Source organism: Podarcis erhardii (assembly GCF_964252035.2).
Source record: "Podarcis erhardii genome assembly, chromosome: 9".
In the NCBI taxonomy this organism is placed as follows: domain Eukaryota; kingdom Metazoa; phylum Chordata; class Lepidosauria; order Squamata; family Lacertidae; genus Podarcis; species Podarcis erhardii.
Window position 1 is genome coordinate 78111837 of NC_138512.1, and position 18384 is coordinate 78130220.

At 43.2% G+C, this 18384-nt stretch overlaps 1 protein-coding gene across 5 annotated transcripts in view; it reads left to right on the forward strand.

Moving 5' to 3' along the window:
- LOC309350311 (CD209 antigen-like protein D) overlaps window positions 1–17101 on the forward strand; it is an 86783-nt gene extending 69682 nt beyond the window's left edge. For 4 of the 5 annotated variants that reach the window (XM_081877225.1, XM_081877224.1, XM_081877226.1 and 1 more), the window contains exons 8-9: window positions 10917–11026; window positions 16729–17101. In XM_081877225.1, coding sequence (XP_081733351.1) covers window positions 10917–11026; window positions 16729–16879 — 261 coding nt within the window. In that variant the 3' untranslated portion in view covers window positions 16880–17101. Of the gene's footprint in view, window positions 1–203; window positions 309–2805; window positions 2917–4037; window positions 4137–5016; window positions 5104–9169; window positions 9322–10916; window positions 11027–16728 lie in introns of those variants that run through there. The other variant, XM_081877227.1, reaches the window with a different exon arrangement.
- Window positions 17102–18384: the final 1283 nt, after the last annotated feature.

An 18384-nucleotide genomic window follows, 5' to 3' on the forward strand; every position in this document is an offset into this window, starting at 1 on the left:
TATAAAGTGTAATAGGGAGATTAAGTATATGATTTCCTTTTGTTTGATCTTGTGGTGTTCTGTGTCGCAGTAAAACTAACTTGAACTTGGAGATTAAGTGCAGGACAACAAAAGCAAATTTTGTGAGCTTTCATGCTTGACAAGAGACTAATACTCTGAGCTTGGAAGGGAAAACACCCACCATCCAACCAATGTGTTCATAGTCGTTATAATAGCTTGTTGTTTCACAGATGCAACTGAGAGGATGGAAAAGTCCGGAATTGATGAAGCATCCAGAAAGGATACAGCAGCAGCAAAAGAAACTCGTGGTCTGTATACAGCCCAGTCATATTGGATGAGGTTTCTCATAAAGTAGAGGAATGCATGGGAAAGGGAAGTTGATGGAGAGACAGGCAGGGAGTGGAACCAGTCAGGTTGTGCTAGGGAGGAGTGCAGAGAAAAGCGCACACAGCTCTTTGGGTGCCACAGATCCATGAAGCCCCATAGAAACCCCAGGATTCAGGCCACTCTTTGCTGCTGGCTGTGGTGTTCCTTTACTCTGTGCAGTCCGGAATGGCTCCACCATTAGGCAGAATGAGGCAGTTGCCTCAGGTAGCAGGTGCTGTGGTGGGCAGAGATATGTAGACCACACAAGCTGCATTGCACCTCCTCAGTTAGTCTGCTGTCCCATCAGCAGTATCAAAATAAGAGCCAATGGCCAGTTCAGCCCAGCTTTTGTATGTGGAATTATGTGTTTGGAGGGAGCATCTTGTCATTTGCCTAGTGGGCAGAAAGTCCTTTAGTATCAAAGGCTACTGTCTTCTGATCCAGACATTGGTCAGAACAGTTTCCTCAAGCAGCAAGGTATCCCCCCTTGCTTCCTCCACCTGCTTACCCACCCAGATTACCACCCCTTGAACAGTTGACTGTCTCTGGCTGATGGCTACCACAGCATATGGAAACCCTTTTTCCTGGGTTGGGAATGGTATGTTGGCTTGTTGCTATTTAGTCGTTGAGTTGTGTCTGACTCTTTGTGACCCCATGGACCCCATTAATAAGATTGATTGTTTCAAGAAGTGGCAGAAAGATATTTCCAGATTTGTTTGGCAGGGCAAGAAGCCTCAAATAAAATTTAAGATATTAACTGATGCTAAAGAAAGAGGTGGATTTGCCCTGCCAGACCTTAAACTGTATTATGAATCAGCCGCTTTTTGCTGGCTGAGAGAATGGCTGCTTCTTGAAAACACTGACGTATTGGATTTAGAAGGTTTCAATAATGCTTTTGGCTGGCATGCATATTTGTGGTATGATAAGGTAAAAGCACACAAAGCTTTTAAAAATCATATTGTTAGAAAAGCATTGTTTAATGTTTGGATAAGATATAAGGATTTGTTAGAAAAGAAAACCCCAAGATGGTTGTCACCAATGGAAGCGAAGGCACAGAAAAAACTCAATATGGAAGCCAAATGGCCCAAATATTGGGAAATTTTGGAACAAGATGGAGACAGAATAAAATTGCAGAGTTTTGAAAAATTGAAAAATAAAGTGCGAGATTGGCTCCATTATTATCAAATAATGGAGGCATACAATTTGGACAAAAAAGTTGGCTTCCAGGTGGAAAAATCAAAATTGGAAACAGAATTGTTAGATTCAAAAATTAAGAATTTGTCAAGAATGTATAACTTGCTGTTGAAATGGAACACTCAGGATGAAATGGTGAAATCTGATATGATTAAATGGGCACAAGATGTTGGACATAACATAATGATGGCTGACTGGGAACAGTTATGGACCACAGGTATGAAATTTACGACATGTAATGCCCTAAGAGAAAACTTAATGAAAATGATTTATAGGTGGTACATGACACCAGTCAAGCTTGCAAAAACTTACCATTTGCCCGATAATAAATGTTGGAAATGTAATGAGATTGAAGGTACATTCTTTCACCTTTGGTGGACATGCCCAAGGATTTAGACATTCTGGGAGATGATTTATAACGAAATGAAAAAGGTATTTAAATATACCTTCCTGAAGAAACCAGAGGCCTTTCTCCTGGGCATGGTCAGCCAATTGGTGCCAAAGAAGGATAGAACATTTTTTATGTATGCAACAACAGCAGCGAGAATACTTATTGCGAAGTATTGGAAGACACAAGATTTACCCACCCGGGAAGAATGGCAGATGAAGTTGATGGACTATATGGAACTGGCGGAAATGACTGGCAGAATCCGAGACCAGGAAGAAGAGTCGGTGGAAGAAGACTGGAAAAAGTTTAAAGATTATTTACGGAAATACTGTAAAATTAATGAATGCTAGATAAATGTTGGAAGGAAGTTATATGGCTTTAGTAGAAATGTTATAAGGAATTAAGTATAAATAGATTAATAGAGTATTAAAGGAAAAAATAAGGTTAGAATGTGCTAAGATAATTATAGGATAGAAAACAGAGGAAGATGGAAAGGAATTGCTGAAACAATTAACAGAAGTGGAATACAAAAAGGGAGGTGTGAGGAGGTCACAGAAATAAGTGAATGAAAGATAAGATATTGAAATTATTTGATGTGTTTTAAACTGTTCTTGTTTTTGTTTTGTTTTGTTAGTATAATGTGTTAGTGTTATGTAGTGTTTTTGTATTGTATTGTATTGTATTGTATTGTATTGTATTGTATTGTATTGTATTGTATTGTATTGTATTGTATTGTATTGTATTGTTCTTCTTTTTTGTAGTGTTTAAATTGCTGGAAAAGTAATAAATATTATTTTTTTTAAAAAAAAGAGCACTGTTGGCTACTGATGGCTAAATCAGATTTTTCTTTCTTCAAGCATCTACTTTTCAGGACATGGTTACCTTCTTAAAATCTCCAACGGGTGAAAGATTTATCATACTTGAGATTTTCATCCTAACTGCCATGACACTGCTGCTTTTCCTTCTATGTAAGTACACAATTAGCATACTTTGCAACTAATGTCATGTGCTTTGCTTAAATGCCAATAGCATTTCCAAAAAGAGATGGCAGGATCCACCTTCCGTTTACCCCTTTCATGTCTCTTTGATATCAGGGGTTGAGTTACAGCTGTCACCCAGAGAGCAATGGCACTGTTTTGTTCTCCCTGAATAAGTGATTTCCAGCACTTGGAACAGAAGCACAGGCTGACACAAGTCCCTGGGACACCCTAGACAATTCCCTTTCCCAGCTTGCAATTCTTTCCTCCTTTCCCAACTAATCCTCATTTGCTGGGGGAGAGCCCCCATTCCTGGTCCTCGCCAGCCTGCCCTCTGCCAGGGCTCCAGTCCCCTGAAGGAAAGTGCTTGGGGAAAACAGGCTGCAGAGGAAAAGGCCATGGCCAAAGTGGGTGAGTCCAGAGCCTACGTAAATATCTAGATATATGCAGGGCCTTTTTCAGCCGGAATTCATCAGGACTCAGTTCCAGGCCCTCTCAGGTGGGCTCCGTTGCCAATCTAAGGGAACAAGGGAGGCATTCATGCTGAGTTCCAGTGCCTCTTTTTCTAGAAAAATAGCACCGGATAGATGAACACATGACCTATTTGTAAACCTAGTTCATTTTTAAAGGGCACTCCAAAGTAAGCAAAGCTCAGGGGGAGGGAACCAAATGATCCAAGACTTTACATATTTTAAGCATACGGCAGGGCATGAGGCAGCTTGGCAATTGAAAGTCTCTAGGACAAAGAGGACAGGTGTATGTAGACACCAAAAAATCTAGAGCTTTCTAAAGAAGGCCAACCATCTGATGACAGAAGCAACAGGCCAAATGGAAACAGGACTTCAGACCAGCAGGGCAGCCACAATCAAGGCACAGGAAACATCAATATAAGGCCTGAGAGGAGAAAATATTAATAGAAGTCATATTCATGTTTTTGTTGATTTGATTTTTTATTCACTCTTCTCCCTAAGCTCCCAGGGCACGTTACAAGTCAGCATTTAAAATTCAATGTCAAAAGCAGTTTGAAACCAAGTATCCCCCTCCCCCAGGTCACCAGACTAGTAAGCTAGAACAGAATTTCTTCATTTCTTTTCTACCTACCTCCTCCTTAGATCAGAAGGAAATGAAAAAAAGAGCTGAATTTCAAGTGGGATTGGGAATGATTCGAAGCATTGTTGTTGGGATTGATTCAACCTATAAGGACAAGGATGGTAAGCATTTTATATACAAATCCTCACTTTTGCTAGAACATGTTTAATTTAAACGGACTTCAATTCCTGTAGTTCCCTTTGGGATTCATATTGTGTGAGCAAAACATTCAGTGAAACTCATCACCCAATAGAGTTTATCACTTTTTCCCTGCTCAGCATGAAGAAAAGCAGGGGGTTGTGATTCTCACATCTCCCCACTAGAAATGCTGTCCTCCCCCATCACACTGTTAATTCACAATGTTTGTGCTACTGCAAGATTTTAGCACTGGCACAAGGGAACTTTGCCCCCACTTCTCCCTGCATGCCATCACCAAAGCTGCTCCCCAGGGTGGGGAGAAACTTCAGAACAGAATGGAGGGAAAGGGGCTGGAGATTGCATTGCACAAGGAGAAATTCCTGAGCTTACAGAACGCCCTCTTTAGAACTATGTGGAATGCAACCCAATATTCATCAGGAAAAGAGTTTGGGTGCCTGTATTTTCTTAGATTTCAGAAAGCATAATAGAAAACTGTAAAGTAATCTTTGCATATTTCGCTTTACTGTGTGACTCAGTGGGGAATTGTTTTCTGACCCTGTGATTCCCAGCAGAAAAGGAGGACAAAGGAGGGGAACATTAGAGATACTTTATGAGCCACTTTCAATATGAGAATAGGATAGTGGATTGCATGGGTCTTTGGTCTGATCCAGCTGCAGGGGTCTTCTGCATTGGTGATCTCAGCCACAGAGAATCAAGTCTGTCCTCATATTCATAAGAACCCCATCCTGGAGCTCTGCTTCTTGTTTCAGGCTAAAGTGTTTTAAAATGTTTGGAAATGGTTTCTTAATATTTGCAGATTGTTATTTCAGATACTCCTGCCTTAAACTGTTTCAAATCTTTTAGACTTCCAAATACTCGCTGTAGTTCAAAACTTATCAGAGGAAGTGCGGCATTTTGCCATCAAAAATGATCAACTGCAAAAGGAAATTGGTAAGCTACCCTATGATGCTGAAGAATTGTAACGCAGTGGGATCCTGCCCTGATTCTGCCCCAGCTGAAAGCCCCTCCTCTAGCTGAAAACTCTTAGAGCCAGAGCAGAGAGCTGTCCTCCTTTTCAGGTCAGCTAAAAGACCTGTCCTTTACTATACTCATCCATGGAAGAGAGATTCTTGAACAGCACATCTGAGGCAACCTCTGACAACTTGGTCAGAGAGACTGCTGGGCAGTGGGGTGATTGGTGCAACAACAAAATCTCTCTTGTTTCACAAGCCCATCATCAGAAAGAAGCCCTCAAGCCTCCTCACATAGTGAATTGGCTCATTGGCATGTGGGATAAAATACCTGCAGATCATAGCAACTCTCACTCTACCCACAGGCCTGTTTTGGTGCCACGGCAAGTACCCAGACGGCCAAACCTAGGTCAGGATAGGATCCTCCATTTATCTGCACAGGTCTCTAAGGTGGGCTTTCCTTCACTGGGAACACTTGCTTTATAGGTAAAGAGATTATAATGATGTTTATAAAGCTTTTTATGAAAAAGCAGAGAAGGGGAATGATTGGATATCATGTATCAAATCAGAACATAGCTGCTCAGAATCCTTAGTCCGGACTCAAGCTCAGGAAAACAGCGACCACTGAATACATAACACCCTTCTCCCTTAGACATGAACACTCATCCCTGTCAACACAAATATTCATTAAAGTGATGTGGGCAGTGCCTCACCCACTGAGATGGGTGAAGCTCATCCCCTTGGGTTGTTGGGGATCCTGATGGAGCTGGAGCTGGTGTCATGGGTGACACTGGTGTCATTGCCTCTACACTGTTTGGTGTTGCAGTGTTGGGGCCCCATTCCTCAACTCTACCCTGTGCTGCAGGTTCTCATCAGGTACATCAGCCTGTGAGTCAGGCTGATCGTTCACCTTGTGTTCTGGCATGGTAGCAGTGGCTGGCGCTGGGGCATCGGACAGGCGTCAACGTATTTGGTCCACATGCCGGCAGTGGACCTGAACATCCGGTGTGGCAAGCTTGTCACCCCGGTAACAGCAGTGGAGATAAAGGCAGGATGATCCCCGTAGTTCGGGATGTAGACAGGGTCATCAGGTGTGAAGGACCTGGGGGCCGCTGGAGCCCCTTGGCCAGGAGGCCAATCAGATGCAAGATTGGGGTGCAGCCAATCCAGGAGTGATGCCAGCTTCTGGTTTATAAGGAGCTCTGCTGGGCTTCAACCTGTGGCAATGCAGCGTTTGATGTGCTGCTGCAGAAGGAAATCAACTAGGATCTTGTTCCAGTCCCCCTGGGCTATCCGGGTGAGGGATTCCTTGGTGGTTCTCACCATTCTCTAAACCGGTCCATTCATTGATGGGTGGAACGGTGCTGCTGGGACATGCTGGATGAGGTTGTTGGCCATGAACTTCTGTAACTCGGCTGACATGAACTGTACTCCATGATCAGTCATGATGGTGTCTGGCAGGCCATGTATGGTGAAGAAAGACCCGCAGCAGGGCATAGATGACGATCCTGGAGGTCATTGCTGAGACGGGCACCACCTCGAGCCACTTTGACAAGGAGTCCACAATGATCAAGAATGTCTGACCTTGGCATGGACCAGCAAAATTGATGTGGAGTCTTAAACATGGTGTGCGTGTCATCTACCTTTGGATTGGGGCCTGAGGCATGGCTGCTCAGGACTCTTGTCAGGCCTGGCAATGCTGGACCCACTCTTCTACTGCTGCGTTACTGCCTGGCCACCAGATGTAGCTACTGGCCAGAGCTTTCATATGGACAATGCCTGGGTGACTCACCTGGAGAGCCTCCAGCACTCTTGGCTACAGCTTGGCAGGGATCATGACCCAGTTTCCCCACAGCAGGCATCCCTTGTGAACTGACAGCTCAGGTTGCTGGGAGACAAATGGGGAGAATTCTGAATCAAGATGACCCGCTGGGCACCCCCTCCACACCCAGTTGAGGACTCGAGAGATGGTGCGACAAAGGTCTGGAGTAGAATGCATTGGGGGCCTATCACCCATCTGGCTACTGGTGGCTGAGGACTGTGCCAGTTCCATATGGGGAGGTGTGACAGGCAAGCACAGCAAGCTTGGTCTCATCAAAATGGGTAAGGTCTCTTTCAGGGGAGAGCAGCTGTTTGACAGCATTGAAAGCAGCCTTTTGAGCATGGCCCCAGATCCAAGGAGATTTCTTGTCCAAAAGCCAGTGCAGGTCCTCCATGATTGCAGCCTTGTGTGGAAGAAAGGAATGGCGCGACTGGATAGCATGTATTGAGTCAGAACACAGGGGCTCAGAATCCTTAGTCCATATTCAAATTCAGGCAAGCACAGAGCATTGAATACATAATAGGTAAAGTGATTATAAAATAGCTTATAAAGCTTTAGATGCAAAAGCAGAGAAGGGGAACAAATGCAGATTGCGTCACTTATACATAAAAACAAGCGAAGGATGGTCAGCACGAAAACACACATTTTGTGGATGTTGTACAATGCCATTTCCCCTCTTTTTCTTTGGCCTTGGGAAATATGATTGCCTTTAAAGACATTATGCCAAAACCAGACCTAAACCCTGATTGAAATGGATCTAGAAAATCAGTTTCCTCCAAGAGCATGTGGATCTGGTCCAACACCACCCACTCAAGAACCTTGCCCAGGAAGGTGAGATTAGCAACTGATGGACTGTTACTTAGATCTTTCTGAGCCCAGGGAATAATAATAATAATAATAATAATAATAATAATAATAATAATAACAACAACAACAACAACAACAACAACAACAACAACAACAACAACAACAATTTATTTATATTCTGCCCATCAGGCTGGGTTTCTTAAGGAGTGATTTTACCACTGCCTCTGCTCTGGACACCCTTTAAGATTTATCTGCTGTAACAGAAGGGTCATGAAGGGTCAATTTTATCCTCAAAATACTTTGCAAACAAATCACAGAAAGCTGCTTTCAGTTCTACCATCTCCTTCAGGCCAGACTGCAGCAGGCCCTGCTCTACCCAGGAAAGCTCTGCTGGATGGCACAATGGAGGAAGCTAAGCAACACTTCTTTGTAGCCTTCACTGCCACTTGGTAGGCTCGAGGATGAGCCCTCACCAGTGTTCAATTACATTCAACCAGATTTTTCCTCCACACATGCTCAAGCCATTTCCCAGCTTCTTTCTTTGCCCTAACCTCTGCAGTATACCAGGGGGCCAAACAGGCTGCATGAAGTGGGAGAAGGAGCTCAGGACTAATCGTGTCAATGGCCCAAGCCAAGATGTCGAGGAAAAAAACAACTGTCTGACTTTCAGAAGACATCTGTTCAGGGAAGTTTTTAATGGTTGAATTCCAGTTGCGTTTTATTTTGTTGGAATTCACCCAGAGTAGCTGAGGAAAACCCAGTTAGATGGGCAGCATATTATAAAGTATCACTGTCGTCGTCGTCATAATCATCATCTTTATTCAGTTGTTCCACAGCTTGGCCAAAACTTGGCAGGAGCACCACCCACTTTCAGATGAGCTGGAAAATCCCCCAGAGGCATTTGGAAGCCCACTGGAACCATCCTGTCAGCTCAGGCAGGGAGACGGCTGGGGAGCAAACCAGGTGGTAAACCACCAGAATCCCTCATCTGTCCCAGTTGCCCACTCCAGATTGCCCTCCCCACCTCCGCAACTGGACAGTTAGCCTAGAGAGAGAAAGAGAATTTTGATAAACCACAGCTACTCCCCCTCTCCATCCTTCAAGTCTGCCCTAATGCTGCCCTGAGTATCCAGGTGGAAACAAGTAGGTGAGGTTCTTGACTGTGCTCCCTGTTCCAGCTATGCCCACCCAGCTATTTACTGCACCATCAACATCAGCATGGGTTGATGAGTTAATGTTGTTCTTCTTTTTTTTTAAGATTTCTGAGCTTCCTAGATTAATATATGTTATCATGTGTCCGGTGAATTGAACTTCACAAAAGTAATTGAAATCTGCACAGGCATACAAGGTGGTTCCCCTTAAATTCCTTATCTTGTTTTCTTTTTCTCTTCTTCCTCCATACCTGGCTGACTCAAAGACATCATCTCTAAAAATGTGAATGATGGTTGGGTTTTATTTGCAACGGCATACTATTGGTTTTCTCATGGGCCACAATCATGGATGAATTCCCAAAAAGCGTGTGAGAAGGAAGGCTCCAAGCTAATTTCTCTGGAAACAGGAGTAGAACAGGTGAGCATCAAAGCCGAGTATTGAAAAGGTAGGGGATCTCCTTGAGTCAAAGGGCTCCTATCATCACTATCCATTTAAGAAGGTCCAATCCACCTGTATGCAGGCAATAGAGCAACACCATCAGTCAAGCCAAGGGTTGGGTGGGGCAGGGAACAGCTGCTACCATCTGGGGCTAACTAAGGTTTCTTAGAACCGCTGAACTCTAATAGCCTGAACCTGGCAGTCAGGAAGGAGGTCTTGAAGGAGAAGGAGTAGATACTTGAGGGAAATCTTGTAGATTCTTCCTCTGCTCTTTGAGATGTACTGAGTGTTTAGAAAAAAGGCTTCCCTCACCACCCTAACCCTCTGTATTCTGCTCTGGTCAGACCTCACCTGGAGTACTGTGTCCAGTGTAGTACTGGGCACCACAGTTCAAGAAGGACACTGACAAACTGGAACGTGTCCAGAGGAGGGCAACCAAAATGGTCAAAGGCCTGGAAACGATGCCTTATGAGGAACGGCTAAGGGAGCTGGGCATGTTTAGCCTGGAGAAGAGGAGGTTAAGGGGTGATATGATAGCCATGTTCAAATATATAAAAGGATGTCACATAGAGGAGGGAGAAAGGTTGTTTTCTGCTGCTCCAGAGAAGCGGACACGGAGCAATGGCTCCAAACTACAAGAAAGAAGATTCCACCTAAACATTAGGAAGAACTTCCTGACAGTAAGAGCTGTTTGACAGTGGAATTTGCTTCCAAGGAGTGTGGTGGAGTCTCCTTCTTTGGAGGTCTTTAAGCAGAGGCTTGACAACCATATGTCAGGAGTGCTCTGATGGTGTTTCCTGCTTGGCAGGGGGTTGGACTCGATGGCCCTTGTGATCTCTTCCAACTCTATGATTCTATGATTCATGAGGGGATCATGGAGATGACTCTAGAGGAGCTTGCAAGGTATATCCATCTCCCAGCCCTTAACCCAGGCAGAGGGGCTACTGGGATGCTGCAGGGCACAGACATAGGTGAGACCCCATCGTCATCCCATCAAGCATACCACAACCAGACTGATTCCAATAGCTCTGGAACCAACAAACAAACATGGATACAGATACTGGAGTATTTGCCACACAGGGTCACTGTCCCGCTAGATGGTTCCAAGATGAACTGTTTTATGGCACAGTCATTTACAGTATCTGGAAATTTTAACTCTGTGTCATGACTGGAACACACATGTAGTCAGTCTTGGTGAGGGCAGGTGAAGTTACCCTTCACTACAATATTTTCTCTCTGGGATGCTTCCTTGATTCCATCAGCAGCAGCATCATAACTTGGATCAGGGGGACAATAGCACATCCTCAGTACAAAATTATTCTTGGTGCTTGATGCAACCATACTTGGAATACCATAGTTTTGATCACGGCTTCCTCCAAAAATATGGATTTGGCTTTCAAAGGTGACCCCTGTGTCTTTTGAAATGTGTTTGATTTATGCCTGTTGGATGTTTGTAAAGGGCTATAGTAGCTCAGAGAAAGGGACATTGTCTAGAAAGGCTTTCAGAGAACTGCCTTGCTCCTCATTCCTACTGAAAAATTTCTTGTTTTTCTTTCTCCCCACCCCTTCCCCAGCAATTTGTGGTGAATCAAGTAAAAACCCTAAGAAAGCTTTTTTGGATTGGACTCTTTAAAGACAACCAAGCGAAATGGAAATGGCTGTCAGGCACAATACCTAAAGCCCAGTAAGTTCTTGAAGAAATATTTGCTAATGGCATGCATTCCAAAAAGTTGCAGATTCTGTTTACATAATGGATCCTTTCCCTCCCCAAATACATTTTGCCATACTACCAAAGACCTACATATGTACTCCTCCACATTATTGTCCCGGTGAGTGACTGGTGCTTTTCACTACATTGGAGAGGCAGGAAGGCTCCTCTTTCTGCTTCTCTAACCTAATGAATGTGGTGATTCGGAAGAGGCTGAAGGCATGCTTTTTTAAAAAAAATGATATTTATTACTTTTAAAACTTACAAAAACAAAAAAAAAGAAAAAGAAAGAAGAGCACCGGTATGAAGTTTACGGCATGTAATGCCTTGAAAGAAAACATTATGAAAATGATACATAGGTGGTACATGACCCCAGTCAAGCTAGCAAAAATATATCACCTGTCAGATAATAAGTGTTGGAAATGTAAGGAAACTGAAGGAACGTTCTTTCACCTCTGGTGGACTTGCCCCAGGGTTAAGGCCTTCTGGGAAATGATATATAATGAGCTGAAAAAGGTATTTAAGTATACCTTCCCTAAGAAACCAGAGGCCCTCCTTTTGGGCATTGTTGGCCAGAGGGTGTTAAAGAATGATCGAACATTATTTATGTATGCAACAGCAGCAGCAAGGATACTTGTTGCCAAATATTGGAAAACTCAAGATTTGCCCATACTGGAAGAATGGCAGATGCAACTGATGGACTACATGGAGCTAGCAGAAATGACCGGCAGAATCCGAGACCTGGGAGAGGAAGCAGTGGAAGAGGATTGGAAGAAATTTAAGGACTATCTACAAAAACACTGTAAACTATATGAGTGTTAAGAAGGATGAGAGATTTGAAAACAACAGGGCACCATAAAGTTAGCTGAAAAGATTATGAGAATGAGTGAATTTTATGAGAAGAAAAAAAAATAAATTTTGAATAAATACTATGTTAAAATTAGGTATCTAAGACCTAGATAAAAATATTAAAGTTAGGGACAAAATATTGGAAATGTGTACAATAAGAATGGAAACAAGGTGATAAGTTGCTGGCTAAAGTTTTTACGAATTTGGAACGCAGGAGCGAGAGATGTGAGGAAGTCCAAAAATGAAGAAAAGATGGGTATCACAAGATGTCAAATTTTATGTTTGTTTCTTTTTTGTCTATTTTCTGTTTACTCTGTCTTTTCTCTTTATTGTATTAACAAAATTCTTAATAAAAATTTATAAAAAAAGGAAAGAAAAAGAAAGAAGAAACAAAAGAAACAATATAATATAGACGATACAAAACACAACCTTAACATCTAAACACCATAAACTATACAAGACAAAACAAAAACAATTTAAGAACACACATCATACCTTTACCATAATCAATCTTTCATTCCCTTGTTTCATTGACCTCCTCTCACCTCCCTCCTTGTATTCCACTTCTATACGTTATCTCAGCAAATCCTTTATCTTAAAATATTTTTAATCTTATTCCCCATTAAATCTAATATACCTATTTACACTTAACCTCTTAAAACATTTCCACTAAGGCCCAAAAAAATTTCCATTCCAATATTTTTCTATCCCTCTTTAAATTTTACAAAATTTCCCTATATAGACCTTAAATTTTCCAATCTTCTTCACCGTCTCCTCTTCCTGGTCTCGGCCTCTGCCAGTCCTTTCCGTCAATTCCATATAGTCCATCAACCTGGAGATCTTAACCCTTCTCCACATCCCTTCTCCACATCCCTTCTGCCAATCTTCTTCATATTCTTTAATTCTAGAGAGCAGATCTCGGGGAAGCTCCGATCCAACAGCACTTTTGTTCCATCTCGATAGGTCAGCCAGATTTCCATAGTTAAAACTAGGATCCATAAAATATTTCAAATCTTGTTTCAAGGTTCCTCCAAATCCAAAGACCCCCAAAGCTCCAATCTCCTCCTGACCCGAATCCATGTCCCAAATGTCAATTGATCCCTTCATAAGGGGATCTCTCCAACCTTCCCCCTCCAGTCCAGGCCAGGCTCCAATCCTCAAAATCTGACCTCTTCCAGTTTCAGTCACAAAGGGCCCCAACCTGTAACCCTCAACCTGCCTCTGTGAGAACAAAACAAATTCCTTCCAGTAGCACCTTAAAGACCAACTAAGTCAGTTCTTGGTATGAGCTTTCGTGTGCATGCACACTTCTTCAGATACACTGAAGTGTATCTGAAGAAGTGTGCATGCACACGAAAGCTCATACCAAGAACTGACTTAGTTGGTCTTTAAGGTGCTACTGGAAGGAATTTGTTTTGTTTTGACTATGGCAGACCAACACGGCTACCTATCTGTAACTGCCTCTGTGAGGTTAAGGCTCCCCCTTGTATTACTTTAAGTTCGACAACAGCAACTTTCTCCTTCTCCTTTTCAACGATTTGCCCTGTTGAAATAGATTCCTGTGCCAGATCCTGAGTTATTTCTGTGTTGGTATTCACTTTTAGTCCCGAAATGTCAATTTTAGTAGCCATAGCATCTATCTTCTTGTGAAGCTGTTTCAGCAAATGATCTATCCTGCAAAATGCAGACACTATTATCTCATCTGCCGACATTTTAGTCCAAGGTCAGTCTCTAGTTCTCACAATTCTTATCGTACAGCTGGATTCCTCAGCTTGACTCTTGTAACAGTTTCAGCTCAACTCTTGTAACAGTTTCAAAGACTCCCTTTAGGGGGGAGCAATCTCCACTTGTATCAATCCTTTCCGACACAATTCCAAAAGTAAAATAGTTTCAGTTTTCAGTTACTTTTTCAATTGCTTTTTCTTCCTTTTAAAACGCAGAAGCGGACAGTGAAAGCAATATATTTCTCTTATTAACTGACTGTTTTTCGCTGTCAATGAACTCTTCCAAACGTCAATCTGCTGGCAGCCCGTTCCCAGGAGTTCAGAGCAGTGATAATTTAGTTTTTATCACTCTCTCCTGCAGGATGCACAGTCCACAATTTCCCCCCTCTTCCCCTGCTTCCAAGGGGGGTTTAATGGTTTCATTGGATGGAAATTTAATCCTTTACATGAGGCTTTCCAAGACCTTAGCTTGCAACCTCTTTGCTTCAGTCTATTTACAAAAAGGGAAGGCGGACTTCCTGTTTTGAACCTTCCCCGCTCGTTGCCAAATTAAGGTATTTAAAAATCCAATTTTCCATTCTACTCACGGGTTGTTGTTTAAAGTCCAATTGTCCACAGGAAAAAAAGTCAGCACTCTCCGACAATAGCAATGCGGCTTCACTCCGTGAAAGAAGCAGTCGATTCAAAGCACCGCGCCACTCACCCCACGTCGCTCCGGATCCCCAAAACAGGGTTTCCCCGCGAGTAGGGGAGGTGTGAATGGTGCCAGCCGAATCCCAAGTTCACAGGCTTCTTCCGCCTGTGATTTCTGTGGGTCTCCGCCTTTGCCGTGGTGGTTCAGACCCTACTTTTCATGGAGCAAGTTCCTCCCGATCGGAGGAGCTCTGCCATTGCTGGAGGCGCCAACCCGGAAGTCTCTGAAGGCATGCTTTTAAATGGTTTGTGCTCCTTAGTTCAGCTTCAAAAGGACTTGCAGGAACCTAAAGCTGAGCAACACTGCCAGCTGGCAGTTTAAGACACTTCATGGTTCCCTTTAAGTATCTAACAACTCTTTTCAGCTTGTGTGGATGGATGTATAAGGTCAGAGTAAGATCTCACTCATGCACAGCTTGGTAGCAGAACAGAGAACTGGACTGGCATTTATTACCAAGGCTGCATTAACAGAGGGCTGCTTTCAATTTTGCAAGGTCTCCTGGAACAAAATCCAATGACATTCATCTCCGTTGATGCACCCAATACCAACCACTAATCCTTTTTGTCAAAGGTATTGAGTAAACTTTACAAACGGACAGTGGGGTTGTATAATACTAGCTGGGAACTTAAATCCTGTATGCCAGTGGTTCCCAGTTAGCTAAGTACTGCAGACCTATTGTTTTTCAAAAGCCACGCCATGGGCCACCCTACCTTTGAACATTTTGATATCTCCGTGGCAGTTTTAGTTATGTGAATGACACCATGGAGCCCCTGGGTGGGTGGTCTGTGGACCACCAATTGGGAACCACAGCTGTTTGTGATCTCAGACTTGATTAAAGGGCACGTCTCACCCAAACATCTCATGGGAGTAAAAAAAAAAAAAAAAACACCTACTACACCGTTACTAGTAATATCAATTTAATAGAATCACAGAGTGCTAAAAATGAGGGAGTTATAGAATACATTTATCACAGAATTTTAGTGCTGTGTAGTGGGACTTGATTCAGTATACAATGGACACTGGAGAATGCAAGTGACAATAAAAGTGAGGCTAGGGTGATACCTTTGTCAACTATGGATAATTGATTAAAGTAAACTTAGAACCAGCCTGTTAGATTTAGATAAGATATATATATATGAGAGATATCATATCATTTCAATCAACCAACCCTGTAATGGCTTTGTGGTTATAGATTATATTTTGCAATTCATTTGAGGACATAGCTATGTTTGTTTCTGTATAGTGTCACTGCTCTCCTCATGCATGGGGTGGGCCCTTTAGTAAAGGTAAAGGTAAAGGTAAAGGTAAAGGTATGCCTGCCCGTACGGGCCAGTCTTGCCAGACTCTAGGGTTGTGCGCTCATCTCAGTTCGATAGCACCCCCGGGTGCAAGTAGATAAATAGGGACCTCTTACCAGCGGGAAGGTAAACGGCATTCCGTGTGCTGCGCTGGCTCACCAGATGCAGCTTGTCACGCTGGGCACATGACCCAGAAATGTCTGCGGACAGCGCTGGCTCCCGGCCTATAGAGTGAGATGAGCGCACAACCCTAGAGTCTGGCAAGACTGGCCCGTACGGGAAGGGGTACCTTTACCTTTACCTTTATGAGAAATCACTTCATGTGAAAAGAAAAGAGACAGTCTTGACCCACAGTTGTTGTTGTTGGGATTTTGAATACATGCAGCTTCACACAGAGTCAATTAGGAGTTGGCCAACAGCCAAGGCAATGTAAAGGAGTAAAATCTGCCTGGAGATATAGAGGCCTGGAGACAGCTCCCTCATTGGTCAAGCTCACTCATGGGAATAATGATTTATGGCCTATTGACTGAAATGTGTTATTAGAGCGTTGAGAGTTGAGTGTTAGTGAAAGAGTCGTGTGGTGAGAGAGCTAAAGATCCATGTTGTGCTCTGTTCCTGTAAATAGTAACTTGAAGTCCACTGTACATAATAAACACCTATAAGTAACAAGTAACTGATTCCTGCTTTCAGTTACAGATAGGTAGCCGTGTTGGTCTGCCATGGTCAAAACAAAATAAAAAAATTCCTTCCAGTAGCACCTTAAAGACCAACTGAGTTAGTTCTAGGTATGAGCTTTCGTGTGCATGCACACTTCTTCAGATACACCTGCTTTGTCCATCCTGCCTGCAACCGATTGCTTTCGTGAACTCTACGTATACTCTGCTAAGGTCCTGCAACAAGTTAGAAAGTTGCAAAACACCAATAGTTGTTGTTGTTGTTTTCCTTACATGGTTAGAATTCTAAAATATGGGGAGAAAAATCCATCACACTTGTGAGTGGATGTTAAGAGAGAAAGAGCTGAGCATCTTTTTAATGATAGAAGGCAAGGGGAGCGGGTGAAGAAGTAGACATCCAATCTTGATTGATCAAGGCTGCTGTTTCTCTTCTTTTCAGCTTCTGGAAATGGGGTGAGCCAAATAGAGCCGCGAAGCACGACTGTGGTGTATTGGCCTTTAATTGCCGCGGAAGTTGCTGGGCAGCATTAAACTGTGAGCAAATGACACAGTATATTTGCAAGAAGGTGCCGAATGATGCTTGGCTCTAAGAAGACACTTTCAAGATGAACAAAACTGGATCTCATGATCACTACACAAAACCAAAACCAAGAGATCACCCCACTGTGCTGTTTTAATGCACAATCCACACTCTGCCATCTAGATTATGGGACTCTTTGGCATCAGCCCTCAAAAACACCTTGAAAAGACCTTATTCTGCAAGCTCAACCGTAGATGGCTACGAAAATAAAGAATGGAAGGGTCCAGTCATAGCCTGTTTTCTGTTTCATGTATTTATTTGCAATGCATACCAATATTTGTTTCCTTACTCTGTGTGTTTGATGCCCCTTTGCCCCTTCTGATCTCCATCGCCACTACCTTACAAGGCACAGAAGGACAACCCTGCATGCCAGGCAATGAGAATGGGGGCCACCCAGCGTTTGGTGTCCCCTTGTAACAGACTAATCAGAAATACAACTTTGGCTTCATCACTGGCAACTCTGGCACCCTTACTCTCATGTAGAGCTAACATTGGGAAACAAACACATTGAACTGCTCTCAATTTCTTCAGAACTTGGCAGGGGGCAAGACTGGGGTCCACACCAGTGCTGGCACAGCACTGGCAGCATGTGCTGGTGCTTTCGTGGCATTCATGGTAGCAGGGGTGCCAACTTGAATAAAATATTGGGGGTGGAGCAGGTAAGCTCCCCCCTGCATAATTGATCACAAGACAGTGCACACACATCATTTGAATGGCAATGCCCATGAACTTTGGGGAGGAGGCCCCCTAAAATATTTTATGGGGGCCTTTACCTCTTGAAGTTGGATCAAATGTACAGTGGCCGTCAACTGAGTTAAGTAACCAATTAGACTCTGCTGTCCTGAATCTGACCTTTACTAGTTGTGAATAGCTTGGTCTGTGTTGAGGACTAGCACCCCAGGAATCTAGCTGGGGACGTCTCCTGCCACATCTTGCATGATTGAAGGCTGGAAGTTGTTGTAGTTGCTTTGATCTGTCCTGTATACCCAGCCAAGGAGAACTGATATTTTTAATTCTTTATTGTCGGGGAATGAACTGAACAGGAAGACTCGGAAGTGTCCACTCAGTCTGTTTGGCTTCTCTCAGAAGAGGAGGGAGAGTGGGAAGGTTTTCCCCCTTGTCTCCAACAGTTTCAAGAGGAGAAGAAAACAGAGCTGAATTATAGCTGAAGGAAGAAATGCCTAGTTATGAGACATTGGAGGACGAGGGGGGAGAGAGAGAGCAGACTGCAGAGACCTCCCTGGAAAGTTTGGGAGATCCTCCTTCTCCAAGGGCTCATAGGTCCCTACACATTCAAGAACAAAGAATGCGTATGACTCCTGAGACTTCCTGGCCTGTAAACTTTCAGGATGTTGTTGGGGATGGAAGCCAAAAGAAAGTTAGAAAACCATTAGTCGAGGTTGAAGGAATTCTCAGGCTGTGCTGTGATAGCCAAAGGTTTGTTATGTTGTATAAGATGGGATGTTATGTTTGGGAAATATGTGTAAAAACCTATTAAAAATATATTAAAAAAAG